Source organism: Marmota flaviventris, chromosome 12 (genome assembly GCF_047511675.1).
Source record: "Marmota flaviventris isolate mMarFla1 chromosome 12, mMarFla1.hap1, whole genome shotgun sequence".
Classification (NCBI taxonomy): domain Eukaryota; kingdom Metazoa; phylum Chordata; class Mammalia; order Rodentia; family Sciuridae; genus Marmota; species Marmota flaviventris.
In genome coordinates, this window is record NC_092509.1 from 66,898,330 (window position 1) to 66,916,402 (window position 18,073).

At 36.0% G+C, this 18,073-nt stretch overlaps 1 protein-coding gene across 1 annotated transcript in view; it reads left to right on the forward strand.

Moving 5' to 3' along the window:
- The window catches only part of Ush2a (usherin), a 770,052-nt gene that overhangs the window by 661,970 nt on the left and 90,009 nt on the right, over positions 1 to 18,073 (forward strand). The window contains exons 58-60 of the mRNA XM_071619727.1: positions 3,288 to 3,446; positions 4,643 to 4,805; positions 16,650 to 17,004. Coding sequence (XP_071475828.1) covers positions 3,288 to 3,446; positions 4,643 to 4,805; positions 16,650 to 17,004 — 677 coding nt within the window. The remainder of the gene's footprint in view (positions 1 to 3,287; positions 3,447 to 4,642; positions 4,806 to 16,649; positions 17,005 to 18,073) is intronic.

An 18,073-nucleotide genomic window follows, 5' to 3' on the forward strand; every position in this document is an offset into this window, starting at 1 on the left:
CAAAAAAAGGCTGGGGATATGGCTCAGTGATTGAGTGCCCTGGGTTCAATTCCAGGTACCAAATGTGTGTGTGTGTGTGTGCATGTGTGTGTGTATGTGTGTATGTTTACGCTACACACACACACACACACACACACACACAGTTATAAAGACGTTACACTGAATGTATTTCCTACCTGTAGTTGGAATAGAAACTTTATTTGAAAGGGTTAAGAGGTGTTTGAGGAAACATGGGAACAGTGTCAGTAGTTTTTGTTTTTTATTTCATTTTTTTCCACTTCATTTTGGTTTGTAGAGATGTCTATCACTTATTTAGGACCTTCTCTGTTACAGGAATGTTTTCAAATTCTTTACATATATTTTTAACATAATCCTCACAACTCTCTATGAAGTAGCTAATAGGACCATCATTTTATAGAAGAAGAGACGGGTATTCCTCGAGGTTGCTTAGAATACCAGTGATCAGTCAAAAAATAAGAGAAGTATTTGATCTGTCAGATTCACTCTGGATTGTCTAGTTCAACAACTTGATGGCATATTTTTCATAAACTTTTTCATAAGATATACCCTAGGAACAAAGAAGACAGAATGATCATGTAATCCTAGGAGGTTTGAGAATAGTCTAACGTAGTCACTATAAATTTGCAATTTCCTTGTCTCCCTTTTTATCTTACAAATTTTTATATAATGCAAATTTGGCATTATATTCCATTACATTTGCCTATATTATATATATATATATATATATATATATATATATATATATATTATATAATTTATCATTTGGGATAATGTTTTGCACTATTCTCATGGTGGCTAGAAAGCAATACACTGTTACGTTCCAGGATGGTAGGAAGAGCTGAACGCTAATCTTCATAATGAGTGTGACGTCCAAGTGATTCTTCCTCTTCATTTTATCATAAACATACAGGTACAAACAGCAGACTCTTTTCCCACTGTTCCACAGACCATATCAGGTTTACAATAAGGAGAAGTGCCCAAAATGTGAGGTGGGATGCTGTGACATTCCAGAATACTCCAGACGGAAATTTCCATAAACACATCTTCTTGCTGAAAGGTCAAATTGCAAACTGAGAGGGTCCCTGATTCATTCTTCAATCTTTTTTACTACCTCAAAGCAGTACTCTCTGAAGAACATTTTTAGAGGAAGTGGGGGGAAGCCTGATTATATTGCTCTTTATTTTACCTCTAACACAGTACTTAGGTTTTCCTCACCCATTAATGAACTGAGAGTCTCAAATGGTCTGTATAATCAATTCTCTTCATCCAACTCTCAAACTTCGTTTTAATTATAGCAGCCTTGTTGGGAGCTGTAAAAACATTCCCCATTTTGTCTTGCAGTGGAGAATTAAGCCTTAAAGAATATCTTCTAAATAAGCCCATTATGTGTACTCACTGTACCAATAAAGAGAAAAAATGAATTCAAGATTTTAAATCATTTAATCTTTATCATGACATCTTTTTTTTTTTCCTCCTGCATGGAGAAAAAAAATACTATGGGATTCTGAGCAGAAATGTCATGAGCTGAACCAACTTTTTATCCTACATCTAGGGCAGATTATGCACAGCGAATTCATTTTAAAAAGCAATAGCCAGGGACTAAAACCACGCTGCACTGGGACTACATCATGAGCACGGTACTTTTCAATGCACTGGGGAATCATCATGAACCTTTTCTGCAGTTTACTCTGAGGTGATGTCAGAGACTTTACCTCTACAAGGATCTCACAAATGTCCTAACTACTCACTGTACATATCGTTTTCTAGTCTCACACATTTTAGGGAAAAAAAAAACTCATACCCAGTTTTTGTGGACAAGAAAAAAGTGAGATCCTGTGGATTTCCTTGGCTTAGATAAGTATTTCCCAAACTTTGCCAAAATGATATTCCCAAAATAGGTGACATTGTTTATGAATATATTTTGACATCAGTCCACAATTATTCACAGTATGTGTTAGGAAGGTTAGTCTTCTGAACTTTAAATATCCACTTTGGACCATTGGTGGTGGGTCCATCATTTGTTTTTTCCTGGCATCTAATCAGTTCCAAGAAAAGAATCCAGGAATCAATGACAGACTGATAGCTGAAGCTATTAAGACATTCAACAGGGAGTTAAAGTAGGATGATCTAGATTGAAAATAAATCTTCTCAGTCTGACTTGCCAAATTCAGTACAAACTACTTACTGCCTCTCCCTCCGGACACAGTTAATTAGCCCAACAATGATCAAAATCTTCTTCAGAGACTTCTTAATTTCTTTTTAATCCTACCCAAGATCCTGAGCATCTTCAGTCTGTGGTAGCTCTTCCACTCCTCGAACATTGGAGCTACGTCTTCAAACAGCAAAGCCACATTTCCTTCTTTATACCGCACCCCTCTTGGTTCTCTGACTCCCATGCTATTTTCTCATTGTTGATGTCTGTCCCTTCCTTTGCTTCTATCATAAGACAAAATTACTAAGTATAAGGTAAATAAATAGCTAAAGCCATAAGTGTTAAAATCTCCCAGATCAATGAGATAATGTAATAAGAGCCTCCATGATATCCTTTAATCAAAGCTTCTATTCCTTCCTCAAAAAGGTGTGCATGTTGTCATGACTAAATACAACCCAAGGAGGCACTTAATTATACAAATAGATTATGAAGAGGCTAAAATGACTAGACCTCTTTTTTTTTTGGAAGCAGTGGTGGAAAATGACAGTTACTAGACCCAAATTTCATGTTATATAAGATATAAAAGTCTCACTGACAGAGTGGACTGTCCTGACCCCAATAATTAACACACTGAGAATGCTTTAGGTAGACTGTGATTTAGATATTTTATGGGCTATTATGTCAAGGATCCACGTCAGACAGGATGCATACACAACACTCCCCAGAAAAAAAATATTGTCACAAGCAAAACCGGTGGGGTGTTTTTTTATTTAAGAGTAAGCAAGCCTAGGAATAATATATGACACCATTCCTAATTGCCTTGTATTTTTTTAAATGAAATGTTCCTTTGCTTTTATTTGCCAATATACTATATCCTCAAATGGGACTATTACAATTTCTGAAAACTAGGTGATGCACGTTACCTACTTCTGATATGTATATTCTAGTACTTTCCAACTTGAGTTTTATGCTGCTTTGAATTGCTGTATTAAGCAATCACTCACCTTTCAATTACAAAATATTAAATATACACTGTTCTTAAAGGACAGATGTTGACCCTTTTGTATAATGAACATGTATGCTTCTTTCTCTCCCTCTTACCCTCTCTATGAAGGGATCCTCATCCCCCAAATTCCTGTTGAATACAATGTCTTACTCAGCGATGGGAGTTTAACACCTCAGACTTTCTCTGTTGGTCACCATCAATCCACTCTTCTGGAGAACTTGGCTCCATTCACACAGTACGAGATAAGGATACAAGCATGTCAACATGGTGAGTCTTTCAGATTCATGGCCTGGGCCTTTATGAAAAAGTATTTCATAATTTTTTTTTCATTAAAAAGGAACCAATTCTCAGTTCAAATACAAAGATTAACATTTCATCAGTTATTTGTAGTGGACTGTTTACCCAGAAAAATCAGAGCCAGGCATCGAGTACAGCATTTTGCATTTCTGCACATTAAATCATGAATATTTAAACATATTAAAATAGTAGTTTTGGAAAGTCTTGTTTTATAAGGCCCTTTAAAAGAAAAACACCTAGCTCACACAAAGGAGCCATTGGTAATATAAAACAAAATGGGTTATTACAAAAATTATATAGGAAATGTATTCACCTCTGTTTTATTGAAATTTTATTCAAGAGGAGGGAGGAAGAGGTTATTTAAAAGTTATTTGAGTCATACCCAAATGAATCTTAAGTATTTTACAGGGCTTTCTTAAACCCTGTGTCATGTACCTAAACTGCTACCTGGAGTTTCCTGGCTCAGGCTGCGGCCAGTGAAACCATCATCTGTGTTTTCTTAAGGAACACCTGCCCTGTTCGCATCTTTCCTCCAAATGGATAATTAGTTAAATGCAAACTGAGATTTAGGAGAGAAGAACAAGAATCAAGAGAATTTTTTTATGTATCTCCATTTTACATTGAGTATAGAGATTGATAGATATATTAATAGATTCATATATTAATATACCCAGGCAACCTCAGCAACAGAGCAAATTAGCTTAGCTCTAAGCAACTTAGTGAAACCCTGTCTCAAAATAAAAAAATAAAGGACCAGGGATGTAGCTCAGGAGTGAAGCACCCCTGGTTTCAATTCCCAGTACCAAAAAAGAAAAAAAGGAAAGGAATATAATATATGTAGGTCACATTTGCACTTCTGAAATTCAAGCAAATTATCACTTTCTGGCTAGTATGGCTGCAATAAACTTAAGAAACTTCAGACAAACATATTCTTCATTGTCTATGAATTTTTAAATAAGTGGCTAATTCATGGATTATCCAAAAATGATTCCCTATTTAAGTGTCAAATTATACAGAGATTTATAGTACTGATCTAAAATATGTATGTAAGTATATATACAAAGGTTCAGATTAAAATATTTTTATGATATTCTCACCTTTCTATATACGAATGTGAATCTTTCCCTTGCTGGACAAATTACTAAAGACCTCAATTATTTTTCAAGGAGGTTGTGGAGTTAGCAGTAGGATGTTTGTCAAAACATCTGAAGCAGCCCCAATGGATCTTGATTCCCCTGTTCTCAAGGCGCTGGGGTCATCTCGGATAGAGGTTAAATGGATGCCACCTAATAAACCAAACGGAATCATCATCAACTACTTAATTCATAGGTAAAGTTGACTGTTCCTATTATTTTTAGCTACTTAGGTATGTGTGCTCTTCTAGGTATTAGAATCAATTACAATTTCTGTTTCAATAAAGGAATGGAGGGACATCCTTTTTTTTTTTTTTTTTTTTTTTTTTTTTTGGAGCACCTACTGGTGAAGACTAACACTGATACTGGAAATTTTTACACATGATCCCAGGGGGAAAAGCCACAGCTGCTACTCTGTGACAGGTTTATTTGAGATCCGCCTGAAAGCTGAGCCCTCTGAGCCCGTAAGAGACTCCCTTACTAAAAGAATAAAGTGTTTCCAGGGGAGGAATCAGAATGAGAATTCCACCAGAATGAAAAAGAAGAAGAAGAAAAAGAAAAAGAAGGAATGGGGAAGAGAGCAAAGGAGAGATCAGGTAGAGACAGAAGAAGAGAGGGAGGCTGGGGAAAGGGGAGGGAGAGGGATAGAGAGGAAGAAAGAATGAGGTGGAGAGAGAGGGAGAGAATGAAGCCCGGAGGCTTACTGAGAGCTTGGCATCCCCAGCTCAGTGTATGGCCAACAGCGCTCCAAAAGCTAGGCATGCGCATTAGGCAGACAGCTCCCCCCACCCCCAACCTCCAGCAGCCTCACCCACCCTCCCTCTTTGATCCTCCAACTTGGGCACTCAATGAAACTAACTTCAGTCTCCTCCTTCAACTTCGGGTATTGAAACCCTTTTTGGTTCATATCTATCCTCCATGATGAACTAAGTAAGGGTTTGTAGGAAAACTGAGGAAGGAGAACGTACTATTGCATTTCTGGTTATGTAAATGACATTACCGAAAATGAGCCAGCCAAATTCCTTCTCAGCAAACAGTAATTTGAAGAATAATATTTCTGATTCAAATACACACGAACATGTAAAAATGGCTAATGTGAATTTACATTTTACGCTAAGCACATCAGTGCAGGCTCTCAAATGCCCATCCTCTTGAAATAGTTTTCTTTCATCTACTTAATGCTAATTGTATGAGAAAAGCACATCAAATTCCTATTCTGAATAAAGGGAAATAAAGTATCTGTTAGAGACCAGGACGTGGCTTCACTCTGTTGGTTTTGTAAATAAAGCTCCTGATTACAGTCACTATTCCATGGCAGCTCCAGAGAAGGAAAACAGGAAATATAATGCAGAAAGCCCGCTTCAATGAAAAATACTGTAAATTGAATTTGACAGCATTTGATGGCATTTGATTATTCTAGTCACAGCCAAACAATGATATAAAGAGTAATATGAAACAGAATGTGTTACTGCCTAGCAGACTCAAAAGCAATAAACCTTCCTCCAATGTGACACAATCACTTCACAATCATAATTGTAGCCTGTTTGATACCTCTCAGTACAGCAGAAGGGCACTGACTGACATAGATACATTTTGTTTTTTATTTAAAGTGAAATGAAAATGGCGCACTGGGGCTCCAGATACAATCGTTATATTCACCTACATAGGCATGAATCACTAGGCAGTTATTTCAGCTGAAGTTTAAATGTGCGTAGACAACAACAATATCAAATTTTTCTTAGATAGCTGCAGAAAAAAATCAGAAATTTGTAAGGACAGAAATAGAATGTAGACACATCGTTCTTTTTCATCCTGAGACTACAGAGGGCCCCTCGTATAGTTAGAGCCACAAGCCTGCAGTATTTCTGAGGAGGTTATGGCATGTAATTTCTGCTTCATCATTTGCCTGCTCTTTCTTCTATCACCACCAAAGGAAATGCATTTAACTCAAACCAAAGACAAGGTTTGGCCTATGCAGATATTTTCATTAAATCGCAGGGAATAAACTTGCCAATCTCATTTGAAAGTGCTTGTCACTCTGTACTCCCCTCCTCCGGTTATTTTCCCTCCTGTAATTCTATTGTTTAAATATTGCTTCTACATATCATGCTGTTAAAAATCTTCTACCCAAATTAAGAGAGATGTTCAAGACTTTTAAAACAAAAGAAAACAACTTATTTAGAACAAATAATGCAACTGCTCCTCCAGCTTAGTCTACCTATTCATTTAGGCTACTTTTTGACTATGAGTAAGTCACAAGAAAAATTTTCTACAAAGTTTTTTGATCAAGAATTCAGATTTTACATTTCAATTTTCATTCAATTCATTTTCTAATTTTTTCATCTGATCTTTTTTTTTTTTGAACTCAGGATTATTTATGTGCCTTTAAAATTATCTTCATAGATTTGTATACTTCCAAAATTTCTTATTGAGTTATAATTACATTCCAAAATGTTCAGAGAACATACTGTGTAATTTCAATCCTTGTATCCTTTTACACACAGTGAGATTTGTGTGGAGGCCAGTGTGTAGTCTATCTTAGGAAATACCCTATGTACACTTGAAAAGATTATATATCTTGCTCTTGTTAGAAGTGTTCCCTGGATGTCAGGCAGATCAAATTAGTTGATAATATTGTTCCAATCTTCTTTATCTTTGCTGATTGTCTTTCTAGTCATTCTGTCCATATTAAAATGTGATGTTTAAATTTCCAAATATTAGTGTTGTATTGTTATTCCTGTCTTCAACTTTTCATTTCTGCTTCAATTATTTTGTAAAATTTGTTGTCGGATATTATGTTTGTAATTATTGTATCCTCCTGATGAATTAAAACTTTTATCATTATATAATAAAAAAAAAAAAAAAAGAATAGGGACAACATTTAAGTTAGTGTTTTGCAATCGACATAATACATACAGACAGGCCAACTTAGATATCTGCTGCCTCCTCTCAGGTGAGTTAATTTAGTATAAAAATGATTCTTCACGATGCCCCATTATCTTATATGTTCAACCATGTAAAAGGTCAAATTTTCAAGACTTCTGTCTACAAAATCCATTAAAGATATTATCTTAGGAATTTACAAAATATGTAATAAAATTATCTCCTTCCCCTAGGATCTTCCATTTTAATCATGATGCAGTTGCATTGGGGTTTATGTTTCCATAAGGTTTCTCTTTAAATAAATAAAAATATTTGAATAATGTGCATTAAAAGACAAAAATTATATAATCACCCTGCATATATTGTAAAATAGAAAAAAAAACATATGAACCTTCCTTCTGAGTATTTAGAAGATTTTAAATTATAAAATCTAGGATGGTTCTGAAGGATGATGATATGGAAGGATATTCCAAGCAAGAACTGAAAATAACTGTTCAATTGATAATTAAGCAGACTGAATTGACTAAGAAAAGGTGAGCATTGACTCAAAGGCAAAGGAATTTTGGTGCAATTCAATTTAAGTTATATAGGAAAATATAAAAAGGGATATTAAGATAGAGAGACAAATACATAAATGTATAGACCTACTGAGACATACACCAAAACTGTAAGACCTGATCCCTATTACCAGTGATCTTCGTTATGGTAAAAGATGAAAAACAAGCTAAATAAGCAAATCAAAAAGTGCAATATAATGTGAGAACTATAAATAGTCACCCCCAAAATTACAGGAGACAGCATTTCTCTTGCTCTGGAATATTCAGGGAAGATTTCATGAAGTCTACATTACTGGGATGAGAACTTCCAAAACAAAAATTTAGTATCTATTTAGGTTACTAAAAAAAAAATTTACTTATTGGTAAAAGAATATTTAGGAATATAGAAGATTACAAAGGTTATTATACCTCTTTATGACTTACCTATGACATATATTTCCCATCAATAGATATAAACACTATTCATTTAACACTAATATTTTATATTTACATTTTCCTTTACATAAACAGAATCATACTACCCTACTGTTCTAATGAAATTTTTTTTGTGTGTGTGGATTTGCCTATGCTCTTATATGCTAAGGAAAATCTCACTTTTGTGATCGTACTAAAAATAATACATCAAGCTGAATGTGGTGGCTCATGCTTGTAATCCTAGCTATTTTAGGAGACTGAGGCAGGAGATAGCAAGTTCAAGGGCAGCCTGGGCAACTTAGCAATATCCTGTTTCAAAATAAAAATTTCAAAAGTACTAGGGGTGCAGAGTGCTGAAATTATAGTGTAGTAGTGGAGCTCAGTGATAGAGTGCTTGCTTAGCATATTTGAGGCTCAGGGTTCAATCTCCAGTACTGGAAAAACAAACAAAATGAGATAATGCCAGGTGTTTATTTAAAAAAAAAAACTATCTAATTTGTCAACTTTATTTCATAAATCACTAATTTCATATGCCAACCATACCAAATCCTCATGTGTCATCTAGTTCATTTCAGAATTAGTATTATGTTTAGTTTAAGGTAGATAGAATTTTAACAAGCAAAGCCTAACAGTGAAGACATTTCAGGTGAAAAAAAAAACATAGAATAAGCAAAATTCCCAGCAGTAATAGCCTAGGGTTGAAGTAATGGTCAGGTTTGACGAAAGCCTGTACTGCTTATGGGGAAAATTTACATTCACTCAATGATTTTGGAAGGCTTTAAATATGAGGTTAAGGAATTTAGGCTTCTATTTAAAGTTAGTGTGAGCCATTGAAGGTTTAGGGGGAAAATTAAGAAGCAATGTGATACCGTGGAAAGAGCATGGGATTTGTGTTCAAGTCATGTGGATTCTGCCACTTGTTAGTTATGTAACCTTGGACAAATCATTTGCTATCTTATATTCCATTTTTATATAAAGCTATGTTGATAAACATCAGAGATAATTAGCCTCTCAGAATTTTGTAGGAATTAAATGAAATAATACATGTAAAAGTACTGTGTTAAGTTTGAAGCATAATATAATACCCTAGATGTGTTGTCCGAAGCTTTGCTTTAGTAAGACAAATTTGGCAGTTGTAGATTGTGTTAGTGAACTTTTCTTTGCTGTGACCAAAATACCTGAAGAACAACTTAGAGGAAAATGTTTATATGGGGCTTATGGTTTCAGAGGTTCGGTCCATGGTCAACTGACTCCATTGCTCTGGGTCCAGGGTAAGGCAGAGCATCAAGGCTAAGAGTATAATGGGAGAGCACTGATCAGCTCATAGTGGCTGGGTTGCAGAGAGAGAAAGTGAAAGCAGCCATGGGGAAAATGAACCATTCCAGAGCATGCCCTCAGAGACCCATCTCTTCTAGCCATGCCCCATCCGCCTATAGTTACTACCCAGTTAGTTCACTCAAACTTGAATAGACTGATTAGATTAGAATTCTTATAATCTACTTGTTTCATCTGTGAGTATTCCTTCATTAACATAGGAGCTTTGGGTAGACACCATATATCTAAACCATAGCGTTGTGCCCTTGGCCTCCAAAAAGGACAGCCATCTCACAATGCAAAATGCATTTATTCCACCTCCAAAAGTCTCCATAGTCTTAGCAGTTCTAGCATTGCCCAAAAGTCCAAGTTCAAAATCTCATCTAAGACTCAAGGCAAACTCTTGACTATGAGCCCCTGTAAAGATCAAAAGCAAGAAGTTACATATATTCAATATACAGTGACGCAAAGAGAACACCTATATTCCAAAGGGAAGGAGCAGAGGATAGAAAGAATTGATGGGATCAAAACAAGACTGAAATCCAGGTGGGAAAACAAGTTCTGTAGCTCAGAGTCTAGCATCTGGGAAACATGGCAGCAAGAAGTTCTCTCCAAAAAGGTGTGGGCAGTCCCACCCCTTTAGCCTTGCCAGTTGCAATGCTCATGCCCTCACTCTTAGCCTGGTTGTTTCTGCAGCCAGTAGCTTTCCTTGACAGACAATTCATGTTACTGGCATCTCTTAAGTCCTAGGGTCTCCATTCCAGCTTCAGTTTCAACTTCCCAGCTTCATGCATCACCCTTTAAAGTACAGACCACAGAGATTCTGACCCTGCAAAACTTCTCCTGGCTTCCCATGCCTTCCACTGAAATATTGGTAGAAGCATTCATGAGCCCTTAACTCCAGCATCTTGCATTTCTGAAGAAGGAGACCATATGAATTATGTCAAGGTCTGGTGCCAGCTCTAGAAATATCTGGGCCTTCTGGAATTATAGCTGCAGTGGCTTCTGAGTCACAGGATGACTGAACATAGTGAAACAATTTCCTAGGGCCCCCATAAATAGGGTGCCCCCAGTTTCTTCTCAAGGGAATTTTTACTTTTTATAACCTTGAGCTTGCAATAAGCATGGTTTTGTCAATATTTGAGATGCCCTCAAAGTCATCATTCCTATTGTAGTACTCTGTAGTACTTAGCATATATTTAGTGGCTGTAATCTCTTCAACAATCACATCTTCCTTAACCCTAGTTTTACACACACAAATTTTAAATTCCTTCTGCTCTGCTTTTTACTCCTGATTCTCACAGTAACCCTGGATAAAAGCTGATAGTAATATCCATGCCACTGCCTGAATACTGTGCTGCCTTGAAATTTCTTCTGCCAGATCAATTAGTCCATCACCTTTAAATTTGGCCTCACACAAGTTCTCAGGAAATGGGGAAAATTTAGACAAATTTTTTGCCAGAATGTAACACAAATGGCCTTTAATTTAATTCCCAATAGAGTCTCCATTCTCCCCGAAAACCTCATGAGCACAGTCTTTATTTTCCACATTCCTATTGGCATTCTGGTCTTCTGCACGCCCACCAGAATTGTCATTGAGCTCTGCTTACAACATTCTAAGTCTTCTTCATCCTGCATCTCCAAAGTCTTCCAAATTCCTCCTACAAACCAGTTCCAAAGGTTTCTGACCCACACGTTCATGTTAGTCATAGCAACAACCCCACTTCCCACTATCAATTTCTGTTAGTCAACTTTTTATCACTGTGAACAAAATATCTGACAAGAACATCTTAGAGAAGGAAATGTTTATTTGGGGCTTATAGTTTCAGAGGTTCAGTCTATGGTTGGCTGACTCCATTGCTTTGGGCCCAGTGTGAGGCAGAACAACATGATAGAAAGCAGCAATTAAGAAAAGATGCACACTTCATAGCAGCTAGAAAGTAGAAAGAGAGAAGGAAAAGGATCACAGCAAGGATGGTCCTTCCAAGTCATTCTCACAATGACCCACCTCCTCTAGCCACATATCACCTGACAGTTACACCCAGGTCCATTCAAATTAGGATGGACTGACTAGGCTATAGCTCTCATAATCTAATCATTTCACCTCTGAATATCCCTGCATTAACACAGAAGTTTAGATAGACACCTCATATCCAAACCATTATAATATATAATACATATTTTAAATATATATATATATATATATATATATATATATATATATATATATGAAAGAAAGAGGTTCTTGGTAATAAAAGATTTTAAAATATTGCACAATGGTATGCCTAGTATGAGTCTGTTTTTCTTTAAGTATATAAGTTTCTTTACATTTATATGTTTTTGAAAATCTAAATAGTTAAACACCAAAATAATGGTAATAGTGCTTATCTCCAAAGAACAGGTTAGGGAAGCTTCTTTCAAATACTTCTGTTGTTCACCTTTATCTTCTAATTAACTTTTCTTCCATCATACTGGGGATAGAAACCAGGGGTGCTCTATGATTGAGCTACATCCGTAGTCCTTTTTTGTTGTTGTTTTAAATTTGAGACAGTGTCATCAATTTCCCCAGACTGGCCTCAAACTTGCAATCCTCCTGCCTCAGCTTCCCAAGATGCTGGGATTAGAGGCATGTGCCACCACACCTGGCTGTAATTAATTTTTACAATTGATATATTACATGGCATAGTAAAAGGCAACATAGTAACTTATAGTGAATCCAGATACAAATCTATCATCACCCTCCTTATAATTTTTCCATTTCCTTCTTTCTATGAACATCATCATAATTTTCTGTAAGAATTGAGGTATGATCAGGAAAGAAAAGCCACACAAGTTTCATTATCAGAAAGAATTTAATGTAAGTAATTAGTAGCAACTGGTTACATATCTATTAACTAGGTAACAAAGAATTAAAAGGAAAACTGTGGTATCATTACAGAGGCAGCTGCAAGAAACAGCTGACAACTTTAGGACTAAAGGAACAAAGGGAAGTAGTTAGTATCATTAAAACTTAGAAATTTAGAGGAGGGAGCCTGGGACCCAGACGTCTGAGGAGGAGGGGAAGGACTTACTGTTGGTGCAGATATCTGGGTGGGGGAGAAAGCATGAAATGGAGTTGGCTTTCCCAGCATAGAAAAAAATTGCCTACTGGGAACATCTGCTCCTAGTGGGGGGGAAAGGAACGACTTCTTGCAAAGTGAAGAGTCCTTGATGGGGAGATATTCACATTAACAGTTACCAAACAAAGCAAATAGGAAGGAGCCAGTTTCTTTTCCTTTTCAGCTTCCTGATCACTCTCTGATGCTAGCCTGTTGACAGAGCCCAACATACAGCCAGCTGGCAAAGTCAAAATGAAGATCTCAAGGTTTCAGCTTCAAAATTATAAAAACCAAATATGGAAGGATAGGTTTAAGTGTAAGGAAGAAGCCAACGAAAAACATTTTTGGAGAAAGTAGTGTTGGCCATAAAGTTTTAAAAAGTGAGTTGAGTCAACCTACAGAAAGGAGAATTGGAAAGAGCATGAAAAGAAGCATCGCAAAAAGAATTATCAGCTGCCAAAGCCATGGAAGCATGAAATATCATGGGATACAAGGGAACTATAAGCAGCACTTGATTATGACCAGAATATTAAATGGGAATAGAAATTTCAGGAGGTAATCCTGAATGACAAGCATAGGCCAGTTACATGGAAAGTCTCTAAAGAGTTTCAAAAAAAGGTAGTCTTTAAGTTTTGGGAATTTGATGTCTCTTCCCCCGATGCCAGAACATCCACTCACACCACAAAGCTTAGAGATTCTACCTTCACAAAGCATTGTAAACCATGCATGATTCCATTTCTTCTACTGGTATTCTAGTTCAGATCTGCATGTATTCTCATGTGGATTGTTGGAATGATCACCCTGTTCAGTGTCGATTTTCCTTAACTGCCAGAAGTCTCCCTGAGCACAACTTTGAACATCCTCACTATAACTTCATTTGTGTCATGCACTACATTTTGCCCAATGATTTGTATGTGCATTACTGCACCTGATTTAATTTTTACAAGAATTCTGGAAGGTTGGCTTTGTACTATGAGGTGATTAACTTCTGTTTACAAAATGAAAAGGAAACTAGAGAACACAGGCTAGTTTTCCCAAGATCATCAAACTAAGTGGCAGAGCCAAGACCTGTTCCCTGTCTCCTCTTTCTATAGGTATTTCTGCCTTTTTATTTAAATTCAGCCTATGTTTAATATTCTTCATGGGGTGAGGGTAGCAGTTTCACAATCTTAAAATTGTTATAGGAAATGCACTGGGTTCTAGGATTTTGTTTTAATTGCTATTGAAGATAAGCAGTGATGTTACTGAGGGAATAGAGGGTGTACAGAACTCTTATACTGAAATGACATAAGTATGAATGCCTTCTAAAACATATATTTCCCAGTTTTCATACTTTTTTAAATTTCCCTTAGTGTTAGGCAATATTAAATTAACTCCAGTTGGAATAATACATTACTGAAACATCTCCCAAATCAGCATAAGCAAAAAAGAACCATTTGACTATTCAGAGAGCTCTGAAAATGTGATTTATCTAAACACAGGAATATTTAGAAGGAAACACTTCCAGTTAAATAACTAGTTGAATCCTAAATCTTAGGTGGATTAGGAATAATTGTGGTCTACTCAACCACTTCTGTTCGAGGTTCATTCAGACATAAGGAGAGTGTGTTTCCTAGCCCACAGATGGGACATTTCCCCTCCATGATATTAATTTATTAAGCATTCAGTACTGACAAATACTTGAGAAGGCTGCATCCTTTAATTGTTTTGATGGATAAACTTGAGGCTAACTTTACACTTAATCTCTTAAATACTAGAGATTTTAAAAATTCATACTTTCAGGCAAAATTTTTAAGAATACCAGCTGTATGAAAACCACGGTTACATCTTAACCTGGAAATTCAGGAGAACTTAATAAAAAATAATTGAATTGTCATAGTAAGGCTAAAGTAAGACAAAATAGAAAATGTTATTTCCCCATAGATATTTATAGGTTTGTTTGCTATCTTATATTCCTGGCAAACACGTTTTTTTTAAATCACGGAGAGAAGTCCTTGGCTATGAGCCCTGGGGTTCTCATTAGAATGAATCCCTCCCAATGACACACCTGGTACCTGAGATCTGCAGCAAGTACAAAGGCCAAACTCTGCAAAACTACATGGAGTGCAGAATCTGGTCTGCACGTGGTAGCTGGTAATAATGAGGTGGTTTGCCGAACTGTAATTGCAGGTCACTGAGTGGGATCCATGAAGCCTCTGTGGCTTCCAGCAGGAGGCTTGTCATTGCTCATACTTAGGTCATAGTGATTTATCAACTTGAGAATCATCAAATTCCCAAAGCCAAACATTGTACGTATCCTTCCTTTTTGTGAAAGGTACTGTGTTGTACTTCATCTTAATCACCCTTTAGGTTTTGATGGAACTAGTTAATCTGATATGGTAGCATGTGCATTTTCCAGCATCTGAAGAGCATGTTAATTAAATACTCCTAACAGCCTGGAAAATAAACTCAATTAAAAGTGAGCTGAAATAAGAGGATCCATCTCAACAATAAATATTTATAACAATAAATATAACATCCTTCCTCAACCTAGATTTCTACCCTAACAGGACATAAGAGTTGATAAAGATGAGGCAGAGGTACAGTAAATTCATGAAGTTATATGCCTTTTAGCCATTCATTTGGAAAAAAAAAAATATTGAACACTTACTGGGCTCAGATGATGAGATTACAGGCAAAAGATGATTCTGCAGGAACTTCTCTGTCAGATCTGCATCATGATTTTATATCCCGATGAGCAAAGAAGTGTTTTCAAGGAAATACCAGATATTTGGGGCCATCATAAAAAATGGACATTTCTATTACTTTGATGTTTAATACTCTGTATATTCAGTACCTAAAAAATAGGCACGGACTAGTTTGGATATTTGGTTTAGTTTGGATGTTTAGTTCCAAAGATGAAACTAAACAATCTCATTCTCAGGCAGTTGAAAGAATATTTTTAGCATATTCTGAATTTTAATAGGTTTTCAAGGAGACATCAAAAAGTTGCCTTTTTCCCTTTAAATTTCTCTAACTTGAATTTCTATTATTTTACTTATCATGGTATTTTCATTAATTTGCATGCAGCTTATCTCCTTCACTTAGCTATGAGCTCCTTCAGGTACAGGATGCTCATCTAAGTATCCCTGAGACAAGGTATTGTATGTAAGTGCTTAATAAGGTTTATTGATATATAATAACAATAAATATAACAAGAAATAGTGGCCTTACTTTGAAAGGTCAGTAAGTATGGTTTAATTAAAGAATAGAAGATTCAAAGGAAGAGAAAATTAATGACATGTGGAATATGAGTTCAAAACGCTTTTTCAACCACCCTAGAAACAAATACATAGAAATTGGTTAATAATACTTAACCTCTATATATCTGTATTTTTAAAATTTAAAAATACTATGTGTATTTCCTGGTGTGTGATTTTTTGAAAGAAAGAAGTCTAAAAGGTAATAGAACAAAATGTGATTATGGATGATGTTTTACTTTTTTGTATTTTCCACACATGTTGCATTAAATATATGTACTTTTGTAAGGAATCACATATGTATATGTGACACACACATATACACCACATATTATGTCAACTGTATTAAGAAACTTATATTGAGTCAAGTCTCTGATGTACTCTTCTACTTGCTCTTTCTTCATCATGACATCACGAAGGAGCAGTTGAAAAGTTAAGGTGATAAATTCTTCCTAAAGGTAATTTCTTACTTGCTCTAAAAACCTTGTTTTGAAGTATGCATCTGTCACTGGTTGCTTGCTTGCTTTCTTTTTAGACGTCCTGCTGGCATGGAAGAGGAGTCTCTTTTGTTTATCTGGTCAGCAGGAGCCCTTGAATTTACTGATGATGGCGAGACTCTGAGGCCTTTCACACTCTATGAATACCGGGTCAGAGCCCATAACTCCAGGGGCTCAGTGGACAGTCCATGGGCATCTGCACGGACTCTGGAAGCCCCACCACAATCCTTGCCAGCTCCTTGGGTTCAAGCCACAAGTGCTCATTCCGTTCTGCTGAATTGGACAGAGCCAGAATCTCCCAATGGCATTATCTACCTGTACCGTGTGGTCTACCAAGAGAGACCAGATGATCCGACATTTAGCAGCTCTTCTATGCATGCTTTCACGGTGATGGTAAGAACTTGGAAAAAATGAACAATACTCAGATTATACGGTTAATATGTTGAAATTCACTTTCTTATCCTGCCTGTCATTTTTTTCTTTGCTTAGCGTTTAAATATATTTTTTTAAATTTACATATGAAAAGAAGCAATGTGGTCACAAGGATAAGATACCGAATTGAGTTTGAGAAATTCTGGAGCCTTGTGGGTAGACCACAACTAATTTGTATTACTACCAGCAAATAAATGAAGCCCTCTTTGCCTGATTACCATTTGCACATCCATTAAATGGGATAATTCAGTGTGTCCTTCTATATATCTCATAGGAATAAGGTTAAGATAAAATTAGCCAAAATATTTAATTTTCTACTTCCTCCAAGAGCTATTTACATACAGGTGTGTATATGTATACATATATATCATTTTATACATACATACAAACATATATATATATCATGAAGGTCACATACAGTATAAAAGTCACGTGTACTATAACTTTGTATGATTTTATTTGGGGCAGACCTCCTCTGGTGCACAAAACAATATACTTCAGTTTACTTGTTATCTCCTGAGAGCTTTCTTTATGCTGGGTGTACCCAGATAGTCTACGAGAGACACAGAAACACGATAGTCCTTGTCTCAGCCTTCTATTTTACAATAGTACAAGGATGAGAATTCCATATGAGAAAAAATAAATAAAAATGAATTACATGTAATGTCCATTACACTGGGACTTAGATCCCAAACTCTACCACCTGATGTGACTAAAAAATAATAGTCATAAACCACAATACAAGAGAAAATAATATCAAATACCAAAAGTGTTAGCCAATAAATGCTCCAGGAAGTCTGCAGGAAGCCCTTATACTGAAGAGGCTTCATGGAGAAGATGAAATGTTATGATCTTAAGACTTGAACACAGTTTTCAAAATGCACCAAGACACTATTAAATATGAAAAACCCTTATAAATAAGAACAGAATGAACAGACAGCATAAAGCATTATTTTAAAAAAACAAACTATATTTATATCCTTCAAGTCTGGAAAGCCCAATTTACATGATATTTATACAGCATGATCTT